This window comes from Oratosquilla oratoria, chromosome 42 (assembly GCF_046742065.1).
Source record: "Oratosquilla oratoria isolate Oo_2021 chromosome 42, ASM4674206v1, whole genome shotgun sequence".
Lineage (NCBI taxonomy): Eukaryota > Metazoa > Arthropoda > Malacostraca > Stomatopoda > Squillidae > Oratosquilla > Oratosquilla oratoria.
This window is the reverse complement of record NC_134818.1, coordinates 29,350,360-29,373,200: the sequence shown is the minus strand read 5'-3', so window position 1 is coordinate 29,373,200 and position 22,841 is coordinate 29,350,360. Positions and strand designations below refer to the sequence as shown.

The following is a 22,841-nucleotide window of genomic DNA, read 5'->3' as shown; positions in this document are numbered from 1 at the left end:
CTACCACACCCCCCACACCCCCGCCCATTCCTCCTCATGCAATCACAACATCATCCATATACAACCATTCTCCACTCACCTCTGTCTTCCGTCCTCTCCCTTCCTTCCTCAACAGACATTCCCCTCTTCCCCAAAGCCCCCTTCACCCCATCCATCCACCTCATCCTAGGACGTCCCCTCATGTTCACTCCCTCCACATCTGCCTTCCATACCTATTTTACTAGTCTTTCTTCACTCATTCTTTCCATGTGTCGAAACCATCCCAATATTCTTTCATCAACTCTATCTCCCAAATCCTTTTTCACCCCTGTTCTCCTCCTCACCTCCTATGGATAATTCAAGAACTCGCAGCAACGCACGGGTAATTTGGCTAGTACATATATATATATATATATATATATATATATATATGTATATATATATATATATGTATATATATATATGTATATATATGTATATATATGTATATATATATATGTATATATATGTATATATATGTATATATATGTATATATATATATGTATATATATATATATATATATATATATATATGTATATATATATATATATATATATTGCATCCAGAGTGTCTGGAGACAATCACAGGTTTGACCCAAAGATCTCTAGTTCGAGAACCTAGACCTAATCCAAGAACCAAAAGCCAGTCTGCAGGGCTGCACCACCCTACTGAGACTGACGAAAAGTGCAGACTGTTTCTACAGTATATCTTGCAAAGCTGCGTCACCAAACGCCCCCAACTGTTATATTTTCTTTATAATACAAACCCTAATTTTATTTGGCGGTACATTCAATTCACACTCAACTCCTACCGCGGGTCTCGAAGAAACTGAAAAGGAGGAAAAATTCTTTGCTTTGTCTCAACACCAACGGAGGTGCATTTTATATATTTTTTCCTGGGCAAAATGATGCAATTTTATTCATGTGTAGCTCTTGCGAAAAAAAAGTAAGAGTTTGTGGTGGATAACATTAGACGGATTCTTTCAGTTGAAGTGTGTGTGTGTGTGTGTGTGTGTGTGTGTGTGTGTGTGTGTGTGTGTGTGTGTGTGTGTGTGTGTGTGTGTGTGTGTGTGTGTGTGTGTGTGTGTGTGTGTGTGTGTGTGTGCGTGTGCGTGTATGTGTGTACCTGCTGACATTACCTGATCATAATTTTTCTTAAATTCTTTGACTGTGGTCGAGTAGAGAAGTATTTTCATCTGATATTGGTTCTTGAATGTTTTTTGAATAACTTCCTCGTATGTCCCCTTAAATCTTGTTTATTCATCTGATATTGGTTCTTGAATTTTTTTTGAATAACTTCCTCATATGTCCCCTTAAATCTTGTTTATTCGTTTGAAATAAGCCTGAAGAAATCATGACAAGAACGAAACGTCAGTGACTAAAACTCCAATTCTTTTATGTGTTTACCTCACTACCCTGCCACTTATATATTGCGATAAAACTATGGACTATGAACTACCTAAGAACAGACCACCCGCTCTCACGGGATATGTTATTGTGAAAGGAAAAAAGAAATATGTAGGAAAATGAAATGGTAGTCATATATAAAAGGAGGCCATTGCTACTGAGCACTTTAAGGGAGCTATGGCGTGTGCAATGCTGTCTCAGAACAACTACCATAATGTCATAACAGTCGACAAAAAATTAACTTCCCATTATGATCTGATTTATGAATATATTACTGGGTTATTAAGTAGGATTGATATCTATAATGAATCTACCATTTTAATGGGCGTGTAGCACACACGTAGCACACCCAAATTATAAGCAACTTTAATAAATAAATAAGTAAATGAAAAATAAAATTTAATGAATAGACAAATAAATAGGTGAATGAATAAATACATAAATTGAATACATGTAGATCACTGGGAAAGAAAAGAACGACAATGATAAAAAGATGTCTGTCTTGGACGTAAGCTTGGAGGACATATTGAAGACATATTACTAAGCCACGTCAGGTAAGGTCATTACGGTGACATAAATCATATATGAATAACGACCAGCCATCAAAAGGGAAGAATATAAAACATTACTCAGTGCCGCATCGAACAGAATCTATATATCACCAGCTTCCCAACAAATGTAGTAGTCGTAGTATTACTTCAAAGTAATCGCCACTTGTCAACATAATAAGAAATCTATAACCTTGTCGAGAGAGTCTGTACTCGCCCAAAAGATGCAATAATTCTTAGTTTCGAAATCGAGCAGAGGGAATAGCTATTACGTTCAGACACTGTTGTTGTCCAAGATTATCCTATTTTCGACATAGATCACAGAGACCCTTGCTACATTGTCAGGCAACAGCTTGCAGCATAGCAAAGTTGGTCCTGTCTAACAATAAACTCAAACCTCTATAAACAAAAATAAATCTCCTTCTAATTTAAAATAATAATTTGTCAAGCACTGTGCAACGTAGATTAAGATAATGTAAATAACTACAGCAGAATTGTACACAGATAAACAAAACTGAAAATTTTTTGTTCAAAAACAGATATTAATTCGACAAAAGATAAGATCTTGGAGAGTTGGTACAGCCTATGTCAGAGGTGGGCAACCCTTGGCACGCGTGCAAAACCTGGCACGCAAAACTCAGAGCCCACCTTAAAATATATAACTAATAAATCTCCAACTCCTATTACATGACCATTGGTACTCCGTTAGCATGCAAGAAAAATTTTGTATCAAATATTTGGCTGATTTTGGTACCCACATTTAAGAAGGTTGCCCATACCTGCCCAATGTACTAGTATCGATAGTGTTAAGGGTGCGTTGTGTTTATGTACTGGGAAATAATGCACTACTTACCTTGTGTTGGCCGTCGAAGGGACATTCCCTCACTCAACACTGAGGAAATCTGGCCCATCCTCAGGTGTTGGAATAAAGACACTCCTCTTGTAAGATCCCTTCTTCCACGTCAGTATAAGAGATTTTTTTTCTCACTATCTATAACCCATCCCCAAAAAAAACCACTGTTCAGTTCTTCTGTTTATATATTTCTTCCATGAAATGAAGCCCAAGAGGCGGTAAAAGGATAATTCTGTGATACGTCATAAAAAGTTTCAGTTTCTCAAAATCTAACAACCGGTTCATCATGCATCGTTTCTACGAGCAAGAGTTTGTCATTGTCACTTCTTTCCATCAATTATTTTTTTTCTTTATCAAATGCATGCAGACTTACGAAAATTACTCTTGGTTTCTCATAAAACATTATGACTCATGCTGTGCCCAGTCTGTGTGCTGGCATGTTAACATGAGCCAAAAAAAAATGGAAAAAAAATAAAAAAGTTTATTAAGAAAAAAAGACGGTATATACAAATACAGCAACGGTACCTTTATTAGTAATCATGTCGACATTTCAAATAAGTCTCATGGTTATCAACGTGGCATAATTATAATACGATTGTTGAACGCAAGATATTTTCAATATCAAACGACAGGTAAGTAAAGGAACTACATAATCATAACTCCACCGACATTCCTTGACATCTTCGTAGTAGAAGTTCAAACCATAATTATATTTGCTTATTCACCATAAAATAAAAGCGTGATATTTTTTAATTAAGTTACCAAATAGGATCGTTCAACCACGTATTCGCTTTCAGCTGACGTATTCATCAGAGCCAGTTCCTACGAGACGGCACATGCGACGCAAAAACAACGCTATAATTTATTAGCTATTAGCTATAACCTATCAGCTATTAGCTATAAGCTATAAACTAGCGAAGCAGTATGGGGCTACTTAGGCAATTTCATAGAACTGAGCGAATAAGGCAATATGTTTACTTTATAAATTCCACTGCGTGGGTTGATTCGACAAAAAAAAATAAGTCGACTTTCTGCCTACCCAATATCCATTCAAAATAAGCAGAGGCAGTAATGAAAAAAAAAATACGAACTGTTTATGATAGTGATTTATTTTAATTTAATTGATTTCTCCTTGGAAATTACATCGAAATAAGAGAACTAACATTTGATTCATGCCAAAATGTGACTCAAAAAAAAAAAAAAACGTGCAGGTTGGTAACACCCTTTAGTATCGCCAGTGTAGAACTATACTGCACATGCAAATATGGCGCATTTATGAGGCGCTTTCTTGTCCCTTTCTGATTAGGCCAGACTTTTGTTATTCATTGTGTTATGGTCACTGTGGGTCCTTCCCTTTAGATCGGAGGGCGAAATAAAAAATAAATAAATAAGAAATTGCTCCCCAACACATTTATTTATATAAAAATTTTAAGAGGCCATGTTGTCAGGTCGGAGGAAATAGATTTTTTTTTTAATTATACCTTCTCACTGGCCAGGCTAGTAAGCTTTTCATGTTTTATACAAGCAATAGGCCCACAGTGTTTCTTCTTCTTCTTCTTCTTCTTCTTTTTCTTTGATCGTTATACAAGCGCTAGTCGGCAGCCCGACGGAAAAAAAGAGGAATTTCGTCGGTTTTTATTCTATTTTGATAACGGGTTTTCCAACGTCGGCGGGCACGTAACCCAATGAATATAAAAAAAATCTGGCCTTACCATCAAGTACATTTTGCTGGGTCATGAAAAAAGTCTGTAATTGATAGTAAAATGCTTACCAAAAAATTGAAATTGCTTCTACCAACGGCGCCTGTCTGGTTGTCTGTAAATTTTGAATTCTGTCGACTTCAATGAGCGAACGGACAACGAATAATAACGAATGTAATATCTTACTGTACTCTGATTGGACAGACCCAAGTCTTGCAATGACGTCACCTTTCAATAGACGAACAAGCAATAGATCTAGAAATATCCAAAGTGGCTTAAATGCCATTAGGTAGTCTAGCTCATCTCATGTAATCTAGTAATAAAAATTGAACAGTCGGCAACATTGTCGTTGTCAATAATGACGAATATTTTTCTGGGACTGAATATGCCGCAATGTTGCATGCATCGTACAACCTTTTTTTGGCAACAAGGACAGTTTGTTTGAGTGTGACAGTATCCAATTCTTCTTTTCTATAATTTTTTGTTTAGAATATCGATGACAAGGAATTAATTGCATGATCAATTCAATTCCATTTTTTACTGCCTCCATATTGATGCCGTGTTAATATGAAAACACGGTACTCTGGATGTCCTAAATCGTATTTTCTAAATGTGAAAATGAAAGTTTATTTGTTTGTTTTTTCAACATGCGACCTAGTTATCTACTAAAGGGTCACATGTTTGCAAGCTCTTCCTTTGTAATCATTTGTTATACATTAACTTATACTTATAGAAAGATCTTTTTTATATTTTTAGTATCTACCCATTCATCTTAATTAGGTTGAAAAATTAAACAATTACCATAATTCATAATACGAATCGTAATTCTGAAACGTATACTTTAATCATTTTATTCCAGTATACGCTTTCACCTACGCTCGAAAATTACGATGAGAGCTCGAAAAAGGGGAAAAATTTCGATAAAGAAGCACAGAACGATATCAGTTCCAGTTTCTAGCAATCAGCTAAATTAAGGAATACACAATCAGAAAGAATTCTATAAATATTTCGTAAGTAATACAAGTATTTTTTAATATTTTTATGAGCCTGGTCTTAAAGAATTTAGTGAGATATTCACTTTTCGTTCCTCACTGGAGTGACGTGGCGTGACGTGACAAATGACGTAATATTCAAAGCAAGTGACACAAGCAGAGGACTAAGAGCAGCAATGGAGGTCGTTTTGTGAGTGCTCAGTGGTCGCCCAGTTCTTTCAAATCCCGATAATTGAAGAACAAGAAACTAACGGCGGTATTCTTAAAAAAAAAAGACTTTCCTTGTATAAATCTTTCCTTATATAAATCTTATATATATATCCTTGGAAGGGAAAGATTTTTCCTTAAGAATACCATCGTAAGAATCTTACGGTGGTATTCTTAAAAAAATATTTCCTTATATAAATCTTTCCTTATATAAATCTTATATAAATCCTTGGAAGGGAAGGAATTTTTTTAAGAATACCACCATAAAAGCTTAGGAAAAATATATGTATATTCCGAATTTCATTTTATGTCAGACTTGATCTGGCGACCATATAACACACATACAAACGACCTCATCTATCGCAGAGAAGTGCTAGTGTGAGAGAAAGGATTTAGCAAGATGAAAACGGAAATAATAGTGAGTCTGTGAGACTTACCATGTGAGCGGGTGGGAGATAGCCGACCCGACAGAAGACTTCGACGACTTGAAGAAAGAGACGACGAATTTGAACTGGATAACGGTCCCCAGGCTTCTGTAGACAGTGAACATTTACTAGACAGAAGCTCACACGTACTAGACTGTTTAGGTGTTAGCGTCCTGTTTTGCTATCAGGGAGTACCGTGGCCGTAAAGGTTGGATTTGTTGTGCAGGGCGATTGATACAATGGTAGCACAGAAATACCTTGCTGCCAAACTTGAGCAATTAAAAAAACTACATAACAAAATTTGATTGTATTGTGCATGAAATATTAAAATAGAATACAGTGAAGTTAAATATTTTTTCAATTCGAATTTTACTGACAAAATATTAAGGCCAATAATTGTTATGTTTATTTTTCATGCAAGGAAACTTATATAATAATTTTTTTGTAAATATATTTTAATATAATTTATCAATGTTATTCTTGTAAATTCCAAGTGTCTTTTTCAGCCTGTGGGGCAACCCTGAGACTGGGAGCTAAAAAATTGGCAGCAAGTAATACAGAAACGAATATTAATGCACCACATTCAAATCTAAACAAAATATGAATGATGGCGAATAGAAAATAAAAATTCAGCACATTTAACGAGAACCCTCAAGTAACAACACTTGTTAAGTGTTGTCAATTGAGTTGTTGAATCTCTCAATGCCTAAATATACACAAAATCATCGTAAGAGCCGCCTCCAAACAAAGAAAGCAGGGATGCATAATGTCGACATTTACAGCACGGTGACGTTGTAAATGTCGACATTTACAGCACGGTGAAGCCGCTGGTGAATTACGTTTTGCTAAATGTCCGACAGTTTTATTCAGGCAAGGCGTGTTGTTCCTCACCTGAATAAAATACTACATGTGATATAATATCTATGACAAATTAATGTGATACAAGCTGTTATTTATATATGTATATGTTAACTACTCGTTATATTCAATGCACTTACATGTTGCATTAATTTGAAAATAAAGCTCCCTACCATAATCATTTTACAAATTGCACATTGACAGATAAATAAAAAAGATCAAAGCCAGCTAAACTACTACAGTTGCAAGGTAACAAAAGTAAGCATTAAAAAAGAATCATAAGACATCTAAAAAGGTAGTGTGTGTATTGTAACGCTTATGGCCGACACGACAACAATAGCGCTAGACAATTAAGCAACTGAATACACAGTTCTGAGTTGCCAGATGTCTTCTGAACCTGACAATGGGGTTATATCAAAATTAAGCAAATATGTATATTTCGTTAAGTACCCAATGGATATCCATATGCAGTAGTGTTCTTATAAAAAGTATCATATATATATATATATATATATATATATTTATTTATTATATATATATTTATACATATTTATATATATCATAAATACATATATATACATATATATATATATCATAAAATGACAACGAAAATTTATTTGCATGGTTTTGAAAAATTATCGGTTATGGGTCTTCGAAATAGCAAAAATTTGACAAATTCATTCGCAGTCGTCTTGATTGTGTCTTCAACATTTCTAAATGTTAGGTTAACTATTACATCCAACTATTCGCAATTATTAATTTTCATCAACTTATACATAAGCCAGTTCCTATTTGTTAAAGACTACAAAACGTCAACTTTAAGATTTTCTTGTTATATCTTTATTACTTTTGTAAGCAGAAAAAGACTTTATATTATATTAAAAAAGATGTATTTTTTCTATTTGAGTATAATTGAAAAAACTTTATTATCAATAAAAATAAACATAAGACGTTTGTTTATTGCAGGAAATTCATACGACAGTTTTCACCATTCTTATCACCAGAAACTCAAACAAAACACACACAAAAAATCTATTTAACCATACTTCTTCATTCCGTCTCCACAACGTTGTTTTAACGTACATGTACGATTTTTTTCACGTATTCAATTATTTTCCTTATTTTAACTTTTTTGATGGATAGATGTGTCAACTGAATCAACTTTTATGACGGTAGACAGAACAGATAAACAAGACAGCGTCAGCCCCGACAAATTCTTGTATCACCCATCTTTGTTTCATGCATAATCACATCCTCCCATGCATTCTCTGACACTAACTCTCCACTTTATTTTTAACATTCTTCCCGTTCTTTCTCCTCTTTCATAACCCTAAGCGCAAATTGAAACGCAGGCGACACAGATGACGCAGCACAGAGCAAAGGCAGACTTCCTGTTACTGAATTGATCAGTAATTTGAACTTGTCTTGCTTGAAATACTTCTAGATGTACTAATACCTCAGCATTTCAAGTGAGAGAGAAGGTCAAGCTGTACTCCAATTCAGCAACAGGAAGTCTGCATTTGCTCTGTGCTGCGTCGCTTGCGTCCCCTGCGTCCCCTGCGTGTCAGTTTGCGCTTAGGAACTACAGAACTATATCCATCGTTGTTCAGTAATTAATGCATTTCTTTACACATTAACTACTGTATAGTAAAATGGTTTTTTGTCAACAAAATTGCATTGATATAACAACAATGACTTCCATAGGTCTGGCTGAATATGTTTTATGCAGTAAATATTCTAGGGATTTTAGTAACATCCCTACGGACCAGAGGCGCGCAGCGCTATTTTATGTCTGGACCCACATCCATACTACATATATATATATATATATATATATATATATATATATATATATATATATATATATATATATATATATGTATATGTATATGTATATGTATATGTATATATATATATGTATATATATATATATATATATATATATATATATATATATATATATATATATATGCTGATTACTATGTCTACTTTCCATTCCTCTAACCTTCTACTTCCACCTATTGAATGCCTCAAGGATAGAAACGCTAATTATTCCTGACAAAAAGGAATGCATATTTACAATATATGATGGTCAAGATTCATGTGTATGTGCATGTGTGTGGAACAGGATAGACTGTAAGAACGTCTGAGTTGCATGTATGTCTGGCAAAGTTGATTGATTCAGTTTAACGTCGCGAACTCTCCCCTATCAGGAGGCTAGAATGGTGCCTCTTCCAAAGGATTGTGTAGCGTGGACCAAATGCCCTTGGTCCAATTCGCTGGCGGCAGAATTCGAACCACCATCATCATCTCGACCTCCGTCACAAGTACCGACGCTCAAACCCGTTCAGCCAACGAGGAGAATAAATTCGATATATTTTTAACTGTATTCCTATTTTTGGAATCCATTGCATCACGGATGAGAATGAATGACGTCTTTAGGAAGGAATTATTCCGACACGGAACCCAAAAATAACACCGGAAGCTAAAAACAAAAGAAATAACATTTGGAATCGCTAAAAATACCCCCCTACCTCCTGGCGGTAACGTCACGGGTCGATGACGTCATCCACCGATGACGTCACTGCAATTGTCTTGATACGTAGAAATATAAATGTCGAGGTGTGGGGGTTTGGCCAGGCAATGAGTATTTCATGGAGCTTTGGTTCTTCTGAGATGTGTGTGTGTGTGTGTGTGTGTGTGTGTGTGTGTGATTCACCACCATGGTCTTGGATCACGTGTTGGACTCGTGATCGACAGTTATTAACCTCCAGGATGAGAGCTCAGAGCTCGTATGACCGATCTATGGGTAATACTGTGACCTTACACGCACATACACCCCCAACTCCCCGCCCACGACAGTTGGAGTAACGACTCGCAGCGCAGCAATACTGAAATTATTTCATCCCTAGGCGGGATCCGAACCCGGACCGCCGTAGTAGCATGCGAGAACGCTACCACTGCGCCATGAGTCGTGTGTGTGTGTGTGTGTGTGTGTGTGTGTGTGTGTGTGTGTGTGTGTGTGTACTTGCTTTCTTGTTTATAAATGCATAGACATATTGTTTAATGTGTTTTACCAATGAATGGAAGAAAAATGGTGACGGGACCTGCCAAGCGTGTGATCCACGAAGATCTAACAATAGACACGTATCCAGAATTCATACTTGGAAGAGGTCACTTGATTCATTGGTATTTACTGGCATCTGTGACGTCATAACATTTGATGACGTCATAGGTGGCAGCGACTGCAGCGTATGAGCTGAAAGGTTAACGTTGGGAAATCGTTGACTGTGTTTTTGTTTTGGGTCGACAGCTTGCGTCATCAATATAAAAAGAAAATGTATATCAAGAATGACCTTATACAGTAGGGAAGGGAGGAAGTGGGCCATAAATAATTTGTAGATATTTCTGTGTGAACGTGCTCGGTGTCAGGGCTATAGAGATCGAATGATTGAAGAAAAAATATGATAAAAGATCTTGGAGACCTCTTTGGTCCAGAGACGACGTTCATGCTTCGTTAGATCTGAATAAACTCTTGTTTGTTTGTTTGTTTATTTGTTTGTTGGCCATTTACGGGCACTGGCCCTTGTGTATAGCATATATCTTAAAATAAGATCACGATCTCGCTCTCCACGAAATGGGAAGTGAGAAACCCCTGACAGGGCAAGCCCTATCTCTTGCGCCCAGCCGTGGTTTTTTTTTTTTTTTTTTTTTTTTTTTTTTTTTTTTTTTACCAATGTTTGCGTTGCTTACCTGCCTGGCCAAGGCCAGCAGAAACCAACACAACAAGCCCGCAGCTGATCCCGGGAATCGAACTCACGACCACATGATTATGAGTTCGACCCGGTATCCATTGGGCTACCGCGCGGCCCATAACGGATATCATTACAATGAATTACGAAAGTTATCATTGGAATATAGAGAATTCAGCCATGACTGTAATCATGGGTTTTGTGTTAATTGCTGATACCCACTACGGTAAAGGATAGCGTAACGAATGTCTCCATCCTGATTGGGTACCGGGTGATTGTCTTCACCTTACTTCGGGCGATCCTGGTTGCTTCTGGATCCTTCGTAATGGTGGATTTCGTTTGATGGACTTTAGATGGAGTCATGCATGCATGACGCTGATCATGCAGGACCTGAGTGTCTTTAACTCAATGTGACAAGTGATGCCTTGCCCAATGCTTTAGTACAGACATTTTTTTTTTTTTTTTTTTGTAAGTAATTTTAGATTCCGAAATTCTCATTGTTGGGAGCAGAAGGTTTTAAGTTTCAGAAAAGCCCGGATTCCAAAAGCACTTTCTAATATCCTGGTGTATTTTCGAAAGATATTTAAATTTCGAATATTGGGGGTTGCCTAATTCTAGGGACTTCCATTGGAGAGAGCTAACTTAGAACTATATCTAACATAAGCGTTTTCTTTGTCGGAAATCAGAGTAACAGAATCTAGGAATGAAACGGAGATTACAAAAATTCTTTTCAAAAGAAATCATCTCCATTTATTAGGGAATGGGAACAATCGAAGATCGTTGACTCCCACGAACTGTGATTGATCCTGGATGGCCCTTCACGATGAGTGCCAGTTCCAAGGCTAAGAGGTTCTTCATGGACGAAGTTCTCCAGGCACAGGTGAGGCGGAAACTTCCTTCTCATCTTCTCACCATACTCCAGGTAAGGCAGTTGCCCTGTCAGTTGTGGTGTCTCGCAAAGTTTACTTCCTGACCCACTACTGCTTCGGGGCCAGTGTTCCCATTGGCTGGACCTCCATTCAGGTGCGAGGCATCACTTGAGTTTCTTGAGCAAATTTACAACCACCGGCTTGCTAGGTCTGTCGTGGGCATCGGGACTATTAATTAATGCCATCCCCGTGTCGTCGTATGGTCCCCGAAGGTCACATGTCTGCTTTCATCAGACCCGAGTGGACACAGGGTAGGTTTAAGCTGCTGCTGCACCTCTCCAATGTTATATAGTCCCTTGTCCTAGTAGATGAAAGCTCTAGGAATCTATGGAAAGACAATCATGAGGATACTGAAATGTGGAAGTTGCGGGGCTGGAATGAGACTGAAAGAACACAAGAAGCTAAGAATGAAGGAGACTGCAAGACATCCTAAGACCTACACTAGGCAGTTCCATGTCCATTACCACCTATCATCTCCATTCATAAGTTTAGCTAATCTTTTGAAACGCCTAATATTTACAGCGCTCACTACATAGATACTAAGTCTGTTTCATTCGTGAACCACCCTATTGGTTAACCACTATTGGAGACTACTCAGTTGTTTTAAGAAACTATTAGAGAACTTTATGAATGGGGATGACAGGTGGTGATGGATGCGGAGCTGCCTAGTGTAGGCCTTATGGCCTCTTGCAGTCTCCTTCATTCTTATGTTCTTACGTACTCCTTCGGCGTCGGACGCTCAATCAGCAAAATGGAATCATCTCGTTTCGTTGGAATAGAAGAACAAAATAACACTCAGAAGTAGGTTCATCAAGACATAATTTAAGCTCTTTCAAAATGTAGGAGCTTTCCTAACAACTTCCAGAATAAGCATACAAGACGGCGTTACACGAGCGTGGATGATGTGTGATGGGGAAATGATCTTGATGAATGTGTGAAAGATAGAAGTTTCGGTGGGAGGTGCTGAGTCACTTGGTTTGAGTCATCATTTGACCCAATTACTGATTCCGTCAGCTGTGGTTTGTCTGTACCCAACCAGAACCAGCTGCCCTGCGTCGAGAGTCCGCGAATTCACGACACAACGACTTTTACGCAGCTGGAAAGAAGGGGGAGAGGTGAGTAGAGTCGGACGACCGAAGTGTTTTGCCACGACGTATGGTTCCACTACGACACACTATACTTATGATTAAATACACTTCCACAATCATAGTAAACTATGTACACTGGGATACACCAAACACTAGGCTATTTCATTCAGATGTGGAGAAGAATATAAAGACATAAGAATAGAGGATAGTGCAAGAGACCATAAGGCCTACACTGGGCAGTTCCATGTACTTTACCGCCTCTAGTCCCTATTCTTAAAGTTATCTAGTCTTCTTTTAAAAGAACAAATTTATTTATTTGGATTCGATGAAGATGTGTCTATACACTTAAGGATCAGACCAGTAGGGCGTCCAGGTCGATGGAATGTTTGTTATTTGTGAAACGTTGCCAATTCTTGTTAGTGTCGTTTTGTAGATATAATGATTTACTCAAGTTTAATTCCACCGTTCCTACTGAGCAATGAAACTTTTTTGTCACACATACGTACACACACACACACACACACACACACACACACACACACACACACACACACACACACACACACACACACACACACACACACACACACACACACACACACACACACACACACACACACACACACACACACACACACACATATATATATATATATATATATATTATATTATATGTATATATATACATACATATATATATTATATATATATACATATATATATATATATATAAATCTGATAAATCCTGATCGAGGGTAATCATGGCAGTAGTTTGTGTGTATACTGCATACATCTCTGTGCAACTTTGCAGTGTTGTAGACGTCCTGGATGAATGATTTCGCAAGAGTTGTTGGACTTCGTAGTGTTTTTACTGTGAGCGTCGGAGCCGGGGCTCCAATTGGAGATATTGCGAATATTGACTCAATCATGACCCGAATGCCTGTATGACGTGTTCCTTCATGCACAGATCATCTTGTAATGTCTTCAGCTTTCTTCTTATTCTCTTTTGCGACAAGTAAGGTACGAAATTTAATTCCTACGTTGTCACCGGATACGGATTGATATGCATTTACTTATCACATTAAAAAAAAAAACACTTTAGACTAATTTTTGTATGTCTACATGTCGTGATCCACAGTGATCGGTCACGCGTTGATGTGTTGATAATATACGAACGCAACCGACGGACGACACGTTCTCATGTATGTTTTGTTAGATTTGTCTTTTGCCCATTTTAAAATATTCCTACACCTTTCTATATTTACAAAACCTCGTTTGTATAATATATTTTGTCACATGTTGAACATGCTTTCTGATCCTTTCACTAAATAAGGCGCCATTTATTCGCTTCGAGTGTAGACTCAAGAACTGCTAAATGATGCAAAAGTCAGTAAGATCTTAAGCAGAATTCCGATAGACGAATACCCTGATTTTAATACGAATATCCACATTGCACAGAGTATCAAAGTATTCCACAACACTAAAGATGTGATGTAATGTTGTATATATATTTTTCTATTTAATCTATGAAATCCATTTTTCTTTATATGTTGCCTGTCGCACATTCTTTTTTCAACTTCTTTATAAGGCTTTGCTGAATTGAGCAAAAATCTATTGGCTTTTTGAAACTGACGAATGTTTGTTTACCTGATACAGAGTGGCTCAAAAGTCACTGAGGTCACTAATTAACATTTCAGGGATTTTACGTAATGCATACGCATTGATAATATAAAAAATAATGCAAATTGATTTTCATTATCTCCTCTATATTGCGTTAAAGCTATATAGAGGTATTTGTAATAATAAAGCAGATATCAGAAATTAATAAAACTTCTCAGTGATTTTTGGGTCACCCTGTATAACTGATACTGTGACTTCAACAACGATAAGCTCACCCTGGACGTAGAAAATCTCATACATTCATATTTTCTTATAATTGTTGAGACATTCTGACAGGTTGACGTAAATGGAGTAGGAAACACAGGAGTCTTAGTCTGAGTTTATTCCTGACTAGTTTCGCAGGTATGCGAAACTAGTCAGGAATAAACTCAGACTATGACTCCTGTGTTTTCTACTCCACTTTCTCATACTTTTTCTTTTGATATTCATTCATTGTCAATATATTTATTTTCTCGTTTATTCAGTACTTATCTATTTTTTTATATATTTTACTTGTTTGTTTGTCTGTTTACTTGTTTCTTTGTTTATCAATTAATCAATTTATTCATTAGGCTATTTATCATTTACTTGTCTGCTTAATTATTTGTTTATTTATTCACTTATATTTATATTTATCTATTCATCTACCTATTCTAGTTCAGTTAATATTATCTTATCTAATTTTAATTTAACTAATTTATATTATTTTTCATTTTCTTATAACATCAGGAAATAATATAATTTACCTTCATCACATTAATTAAGTAACGTACTTTTCGATGATTAAGACGACGCATAAATATAAACTTATGAAATATATTTCTACTATAATAAAGTAGTAGTCTCTGTCTGTCTGTCTGTCTGTTTGTTTGTTTGTTTGATCACGAACTCCTCCTAGGGTTTTGCAGATAGACCCCCATAACCATATATATTCTGATACCCTATCCCTCCAAGTACTTGGATAACTATATTTCATTTAAAAAAAATATATATATATTTTGGTTAGGATTAAGGGTTAAAGTTAGGTGGGGTATGGTTAGGTTAGGGATGATTCACGAATTCGAAGCAACGCGCGGGTAATTTGGCTAGTATGTATAAAAACTTATAGAATTTATTATATAAACTTATCAAATATAAACACAAATATAAAATTATGAATTTTACCTTATATTTGTGATGTAAGACGACTTACTGTCATCCTTTGCTACCAAACCATTTCTGGCGATGTTTCAAGTAAACACGAACAGACCAACGCGGTAAATTAAATATTTTGAAATAGTCAGAATGTATTACAACGCTTTTATTAATTCAGCATCACATTGGTAATGAATCTTAGTGAGAATTAAGATATGTAAACACTGTAACCAGCTGTTTTCAAGATATTCAGTCACAGCAAATTTCAAGGAACCAGTCTGATGGAGTATGATCAAATTTTTATTTTGTTCTACAAGACCAATCCTGTCCTCTTTTCCAGTCCAATTATTGCATTATGCAAACCTACCTTGTAGAAATAAGTTACTTTCTCTATTTTTAATTAATTAATTAATCAATTAATTCATTCATTCATTATTTTATTAATTAATATACTTATTTATTTATTTATCTATTTATTTATTTATTTTTTCATTTATTTATTTATTTATTTATTTATTTATTTATTTATTAATTAATTAATTGCGAATCGGTTTAACATTGCGAAACGCCCTCTATCAGGATGCTAGGACGGTACCCCTTACAGAGTACTTTGTAGCGTGGAATTTAATTAACCATACCCCTGGTCCAACTCGCTGGCGGTCGGGTTTGAACCACCGTCACCTCGACCTCTGCCGCAAGTAGCGACGCTCTAACATGCTCGGCCAGTGATGCCGAGGGTAATTCTTGATTTGGGTTCAAATTTGATTGCAAGAAAGAAAAATCGTAGATGGATACGAAGCCAACGTGATACAGCATCACGACATAAACAGATTTTTCAGGTCCTCATCTTTCATCACCTTATCAGAGAGTGTATTAAACTTTCAGCATATTGATTACACTTGTTGCATATTTAAGTGTCTCTATGCACAGCACCCCGGAGAATCACGCATGTGTCGGTATGTAACGCCTTCTACCAAGAAGAGAGTTTTCACCCGATAGAATTATGGTGAATTTCAGTAGAAGGCTGCCGACAGGAGACTTCTTGGCCCATAACAAGGCCGGGGGGAGAGAAGCCAGTTGTTGTCGTCGTTCCCTAGACTGCCTGGCCGAGCAGTCCCGTCTCCTTGAGGAACTCCATGGCTGGAACAGGATTTTCCCGCTAATTCCTTGTAGAGTATATGTTCTGTTGTTGGCGTGCGTAATTGTATACAGTGCAATCTTCTATACTGTGTTGTATATTATAAGGGTGAAGTGTTACATCCTGGACAGTTATCTGCGATGTGGTCATCCAGCCGCCTCTGACTAAGTGGACTCTCTCTCCTCTCTGGTGAGAGAGGATTCAGAGGAATGGATATCAGGGGGTCGGGCATGCAGTAGTGTATTGTCTTTCAGTCTGTTGATCTATTTAGTGTATGTGCACGCGGCCTATTCCCAACTATTATAGAGAAGTGGCAATGTCAGTCTGCATAATCACACAAAAACAACCGCTCACCCCTTCACTCTCACCTCACCACCTCAGGGATGAAGTCTTTCATCCTGACTCTCAAATAAATGAATAGATTCACGAAGATATAGAGTTGTGGATAAACAATCATAAACAGACTTTAAGAAAAACAACTAAATGGAAGAACAAAAATAATGAATATATAAATAGATAACCATTAGTAAAAACAAAGATCTGATAGACAAGCATACAGATGACATGCGCCGCGAAATATTAGGCGCGAATTTAGCATCTCTCCACGCTTGTGTTTGGTTGCAAACTGATCGTCCGTGCAAAACGAGGTCAAACGACCTGGCGGCTTATGTCGACATGTGGGCAGACTCCAGTTCGTTCACCCGAGAGTGCCCCATGCTTATGAATTTCTGTTCCTTAGCCCGTTGGAGAAGACCACATCAACAATGAACTATATCGTTAAACATAACTACCACTAGTTTCGGTTTGTGGCCCACAAGATGCTCCATAGACCATAGATTGAGGACCGTTGATCTAGGGAAGCTGACTAACTACCGTGTATTTCTTTTACGCTGGTGGGAATTACATCAACCGTAATATTCTTGGTGAAAAAGCTCACATTACAAAGAGGAAACTTGGAAGTTGTGGGAAAGTAATTCATTGGTATGTGATCACCGGAAATAAACTATGCATCAAAGATAATAACTAAAATCTCTGGTATATTAAGATAGCAGAATATTGTGACATTATTCTTTATGTCACTGATATTTTGGCTCTTTTTTATTTTAGTAAAGAAGTGTTTCATGTGTATAAAAAATCTTAGCAGATACCTATCCTCCATTATAAACTGATGATTTGCAAATAACTTACATGACTTCCAATTGCTACCATTCGCTTGTTCACTCATCAGAGTATGAACAGAGTATGATTAGAGTATGGGGCCTTGATTTGTGTTCATATGAACGAAATATGAAAAAGGGAGCTAAAGAAAGATTAATAAAAAACAAAGATCCACTACTTAGAATTACTCTTACTGGCGACTGAGTTCATATTACGCTTCATCCCAAATATTTCGTTGACATGATTTGTTGACAAAGTTCTGGTCGGACAAAATCCAATCAAGTTTTATTTTATACCTCCATGGATTTTGGCTTTATGCTAACAAAATAGAAATAGGCCTTAAGGGGCTATCACACTGGGCTATTTTTCCTCCCAGATCCTATCTCTAACCTCCATTTAAAAAACTAGAATATGACTTCGCTTACAAATTATACACTTCTCTAAGAACATTTCAACAGTATGTCTAACAAGTGTATAGTTCACAATCTCTTAGTTCATCATTCAGCTTTGCTAAATATGACGGAAAGATAAGTTGATATTTGGAGATTTCAAAATGAAATATCGTAACCGAAGTCGTTTCTACTCAGACGAACTCTCTACTGTGGGCGCTGGTGTAGCCCGTGGAAGCCTTTAATTTGTTTATAGTGATTGTCCATGAGACATAATGAGCAGAAGTAGAGTCTCTATCTGCCTGTGTTGCCAAATGCAGTTAAGATAGGATCGCATATATGATATGTGTCTGACCTTTCGTTGGTCATAACCAGGGCTTCTATCCTTGGGGACAATATCGCGCCAAAGAGGTAGAGTCATTGTGGTGGTTAAAGAGAGAGTGAGTAGTAGTTATATCCCATAATGTCGCATTAAACCTTACACGTAAACGCTACAGACTGGCACTCAGATTAACACAACACAGTTCTCTCCAGTCATAAACTCGGGACAAAAGTGATTACAAAGAATATAAAGAGTCCCACTTTGATTAAGGTAAGCCCATGTATACCGACACATGAATCTTATATAGCACCTTCTCTTTTTTTTTTTTTTTTTTTTTTTGTGGGGTGGGATCCGACCCCTTAGCGGATCAAACCTCCTGTTCCTTTTGCTTTCCTTTGCTATCACGTTTTACATATTTGCCCGGAGACAAAAGAAAACCAAAAAACGGTTGCATGCATTCAAATGTATTCCGTTACGTCACGTGCTCCTGAGGCCAGTCACGAAGGATCGGAGACCAAATAGTTGGAGCAAACTACAGAACTCCGCCTCTGCATGAATATGATGATGAGAATCGAAGCAAATGTCTTACTACATTCGAAGGGATCGATGACCAAATAGCATACAGAGTAGATCCGGAAAATTAGCGTACTTTGATGACGTCATTCGCTATAACCTCCCCCCCCAGAAGAGAAATAAACCCGATGCCTTTTTCGAAATTCAGACTTACAAATGTATATTTTTTCTAGAAATCAGACGGCATTTTTGACAAGTGATAATTCTTTTTCTGATAAGCCATTTTTAGAAATAAATATTCTTTAGGTTCAAGACATGTTAAAGTTGTTTTTGTACAGATTCATAAGAGATGACGCGATTTTCCTTAGTTACTATATCACAGGAAGGGAAGGGATGAATGGGAGTGGAGTGCGTTGGGGATGGAATGGGTGGGAGTGGTTTTTATGCCTTTGTTTTTTGGCTACCTCACTTGTACGGGGGAAAAAGCCTTTGGTATATGTATGTACTATATCACAGATTAGGTTATCTGTGGAAAGTGAACTATCACTACTAGCTATAAACTAGAAAATACAAGACAAACCTGTGTTGTGTTTTCGCGTCTGTCGTTATTTCATCAGCGCCTGAGCAAACCTTAAAGCGTTATCACACTGGGCTATATTTCCTCCGACAATTGGGGAAGATTTGCAGCCCGCGGCTGTCGGGAACGAGCCTGATATGCTGGAGGAAAATAAATTTCCTCCAGCATATCACGTGTATTTTTTTTTTTTGAGAAAACAATATAATTTGCCGTAGTGATTGTAAGGTGAATTTTTTTTCTGGAGGTGGGCAGAACCGCCGATTAATTGGAGGTTGGTGGAAAAATCGCCAGGTGCGATAACCTATTTAAAGAGGTTTGGGTCCTGTGTGTGACTATGAACTGTAGACTTGAATAACACGACAAGAACAGAACAACATAAGAATGAAGGAGACCGCAAGAGACCATAAGGCTTACACTAGGTAGTTCCATATCCCTTACCACCTATAATCCCCATTCATAAAGTTATCTAATATTCTTTTAAAACAATAGATTCAGCGCTCACTACATGGTTACTAACTCTATTTCATTCGTTAACTATTCTATTGGTAAACCATTTTTTTCCTATTTCCTTCTTAAATCTGAAAGGTATACATGGACTCTCATATCAGAGCTAATTCTGTTCGCGGGTTTGGAGTAGATACTTCCAGCTTATCATCCTATACCCTGGACATCCCCCATCTCATTGGAGGAACCACGTATTCCTCTTTCCCATACAGATGGTTTTAGGATAGTGCAAGGATGGGGAATCCTTGTCACGCATGCAAAACCTGGCTCACTAAGGAGTTTTTTTTCCGGCACACGAAGCCCAGAGCTCACCTTAAGATAGATAACTAATATATATATATATATATATATATGTATATGATATATATATATATATATATATATATATATATATATATATATATATATATATATATTATATATATATTTTTTTTTTTTTTTTTTTTTTTTTTTTTTTTTTTTGTAATCGCATGCTTCGCTTTACAATGGATCGGAGCCCTTATAGGTGAAGGAAGGGGTCCCATACTCGCATATGGGCCTATAATTTTACTCCGATGGACGCCATTTAAGCCAGTACGAACTGCGTCGGCTGGAGTGTCAGCCCCTCCTATAATTTTCTCATATATATATAGTTATATTTTTCTAATGTAACATTGTTAGTGTTAGAAAGGGTGCATTCAACAGGATTTGTATACATATCCTCCATGTGTATGCACAACTGGTGAGTGTATGCGTGTGTGTGGCCGAGACCACCCACACTCATACACTGAATCACCCTTCAAACGGGTTCACCCTAAAAGCCCGTGGGAATTCATCTTCCCAAATTTCAAAGAAAGAATAAAGAAGGCTGTTTTTGGCAGCCACATATAAAAATTTATTGACCACCCCTGGTATTCTGTGTATGTAGCTGAAAGGTTTCATATTAGCTTTGTTTGTGTGTGTTGTCTGTTTACGACATCAGGCGAACCTGGTAGGATGAAAACATACGTCATGATTATGTGCGAAGTCTTGATGTAATCAGCATCCACTTACGTGTCCCCTTCAAAGATTTGGTCTCGGGGGTGTTACGTGCGCGGAACGAGAAATCAACCTTTGACTCGCCCTGGGATCTGGTGGTTGTGGTCAGGACGACCTACAATAAAAACTCTATCAACCGACACTCTAGCACGCTTCGGCACAAACCCGGTCAACAGAGAAGAAAAAAGAAATCTACTGAATAATAATAACGTGCGAAATAGTCCAAGCGTCGACAACGTCAATGGCCGCTCACCGCGAGTGCCTTGCAGAATTGTACCCATTTCTTACACCCTCACAAGAGATGCCATTAACCTTTCCACCCACGCGCGCCAACTCGTGGGTGTTAAAGTTTGCTGTCTGGTTGTTTCTTCGGCCACAGCTGTCCTAGATTACCATCTTTATCTTCTGAGTATTATCTTTATTTTATGTATATTGTTTACGTGTGTATTTATGCATTTCTCATTTAGCAGGAAAATAAATCTAATTAAATTAATCTTAATCGACTTAATGATATTGATGAACCTGATTAGGCTAACTTAATCATCAAATTGATTAGATAAATTTACTTTGTTAAATTAACTTAATCTTGATTAACCTTAGATTTCCCACAGTTGCCAGTCATTATTTTTTTTTCTGTGTCTGGGAACGCCAAACACCAGTACCCTTACTGGTAGACGACCCCAGAACTGTCTAAGACCTGAGTATCGAGGTGTGGCTTAGTGGAAACCCTGTGAGGATGGCACCTGTATTAAATGTACAATATTTCGCTTGTTGAAGTTTTTTTTTCCAAGTACACAGACGCAGAATACAAACTCAAGATATTCTACATCTGTGCATTTGAAAAAGATTGAAGAAGCGAAACATTTTACGCTTAATTGAGGTTCTTTCCTCAGATAGTGTCTACTCTGATCATTCAGCCTGCAATTGCCATTTTAAAAGAGATTTTGTTCACGAAAACTTGATGTCCCTACGAGACGATGTATACAGTTTTGACTCCTTAAGTCAACGATTCGCTATATTTTTATTTACCTTCTATTTACGTTTAGCTACTTACCCTTACGTTACTTAAAAAAGAAAATAGATAGGAGACAAACTTTGCCATCAAGGTTCTACGCAAAATAGACTTCAATAAAGGAAAAGTATGTAATTGGCAATTGCCGACAAGTCTATCAAAATCAACACCGGGTGATCACAGAGTGTTTGTTATTACGACGTTTGACTTATTAGAGCGAACAAGACTCCGCTTTCGCATTGTTTCTTTTGATGAAAATAATATACATCACACTATATAATATGTAATTAGCCAGGTATACCATATTACAGAATTGATGCTAGGCCTTCAGAAATGATATATCTACCCCACACAATATGTAATATATTTACCTCAGCTCCAATCTCCAGAGTCGGTTGAATTTTATTCAGTAATTCTGGGAGTCTGTCACGATGGTAAACAAATTCTCAGAAATCTATCCATACTTGCCCTCCTCACCTTATTTCCTCACTTATACATTTGTCCATGAACAGTGGACTGGACACTGCCTACGAATGGAGGCAGACTGACTACCAAAGAAGGTGATGGAAGGAGGAGTAGAGGGCAGACGACCAGTAGGGAGACCCAGGTACAGATGGATGGATGGAGTAATGAAGGACGT

General features: G+C 37.2%; 1 protein-coding gene across 1 annotated transcript in view; it reads right to left on the bottom strand.

Moving 5' to 3' along the window:
* LOC143021692 (anoctamin-5-like) overlaps positions 1-22,841 on the bottom strand; it is a 218,815-nt gene that overhangs the window by 176,008 nt on the left and 19,966 nt on the right. Inside the window, exon 2 of the mRNA XM_076179322.1 lies at positions 6,164-6,259. Coding sequence (XP_076035437.1) covers positions 6,164-6,259 — 96 coding nt within the window. The remainder of the gene's footprint in view (positions 1-6,163; positions 6,260-22,841) is intronic.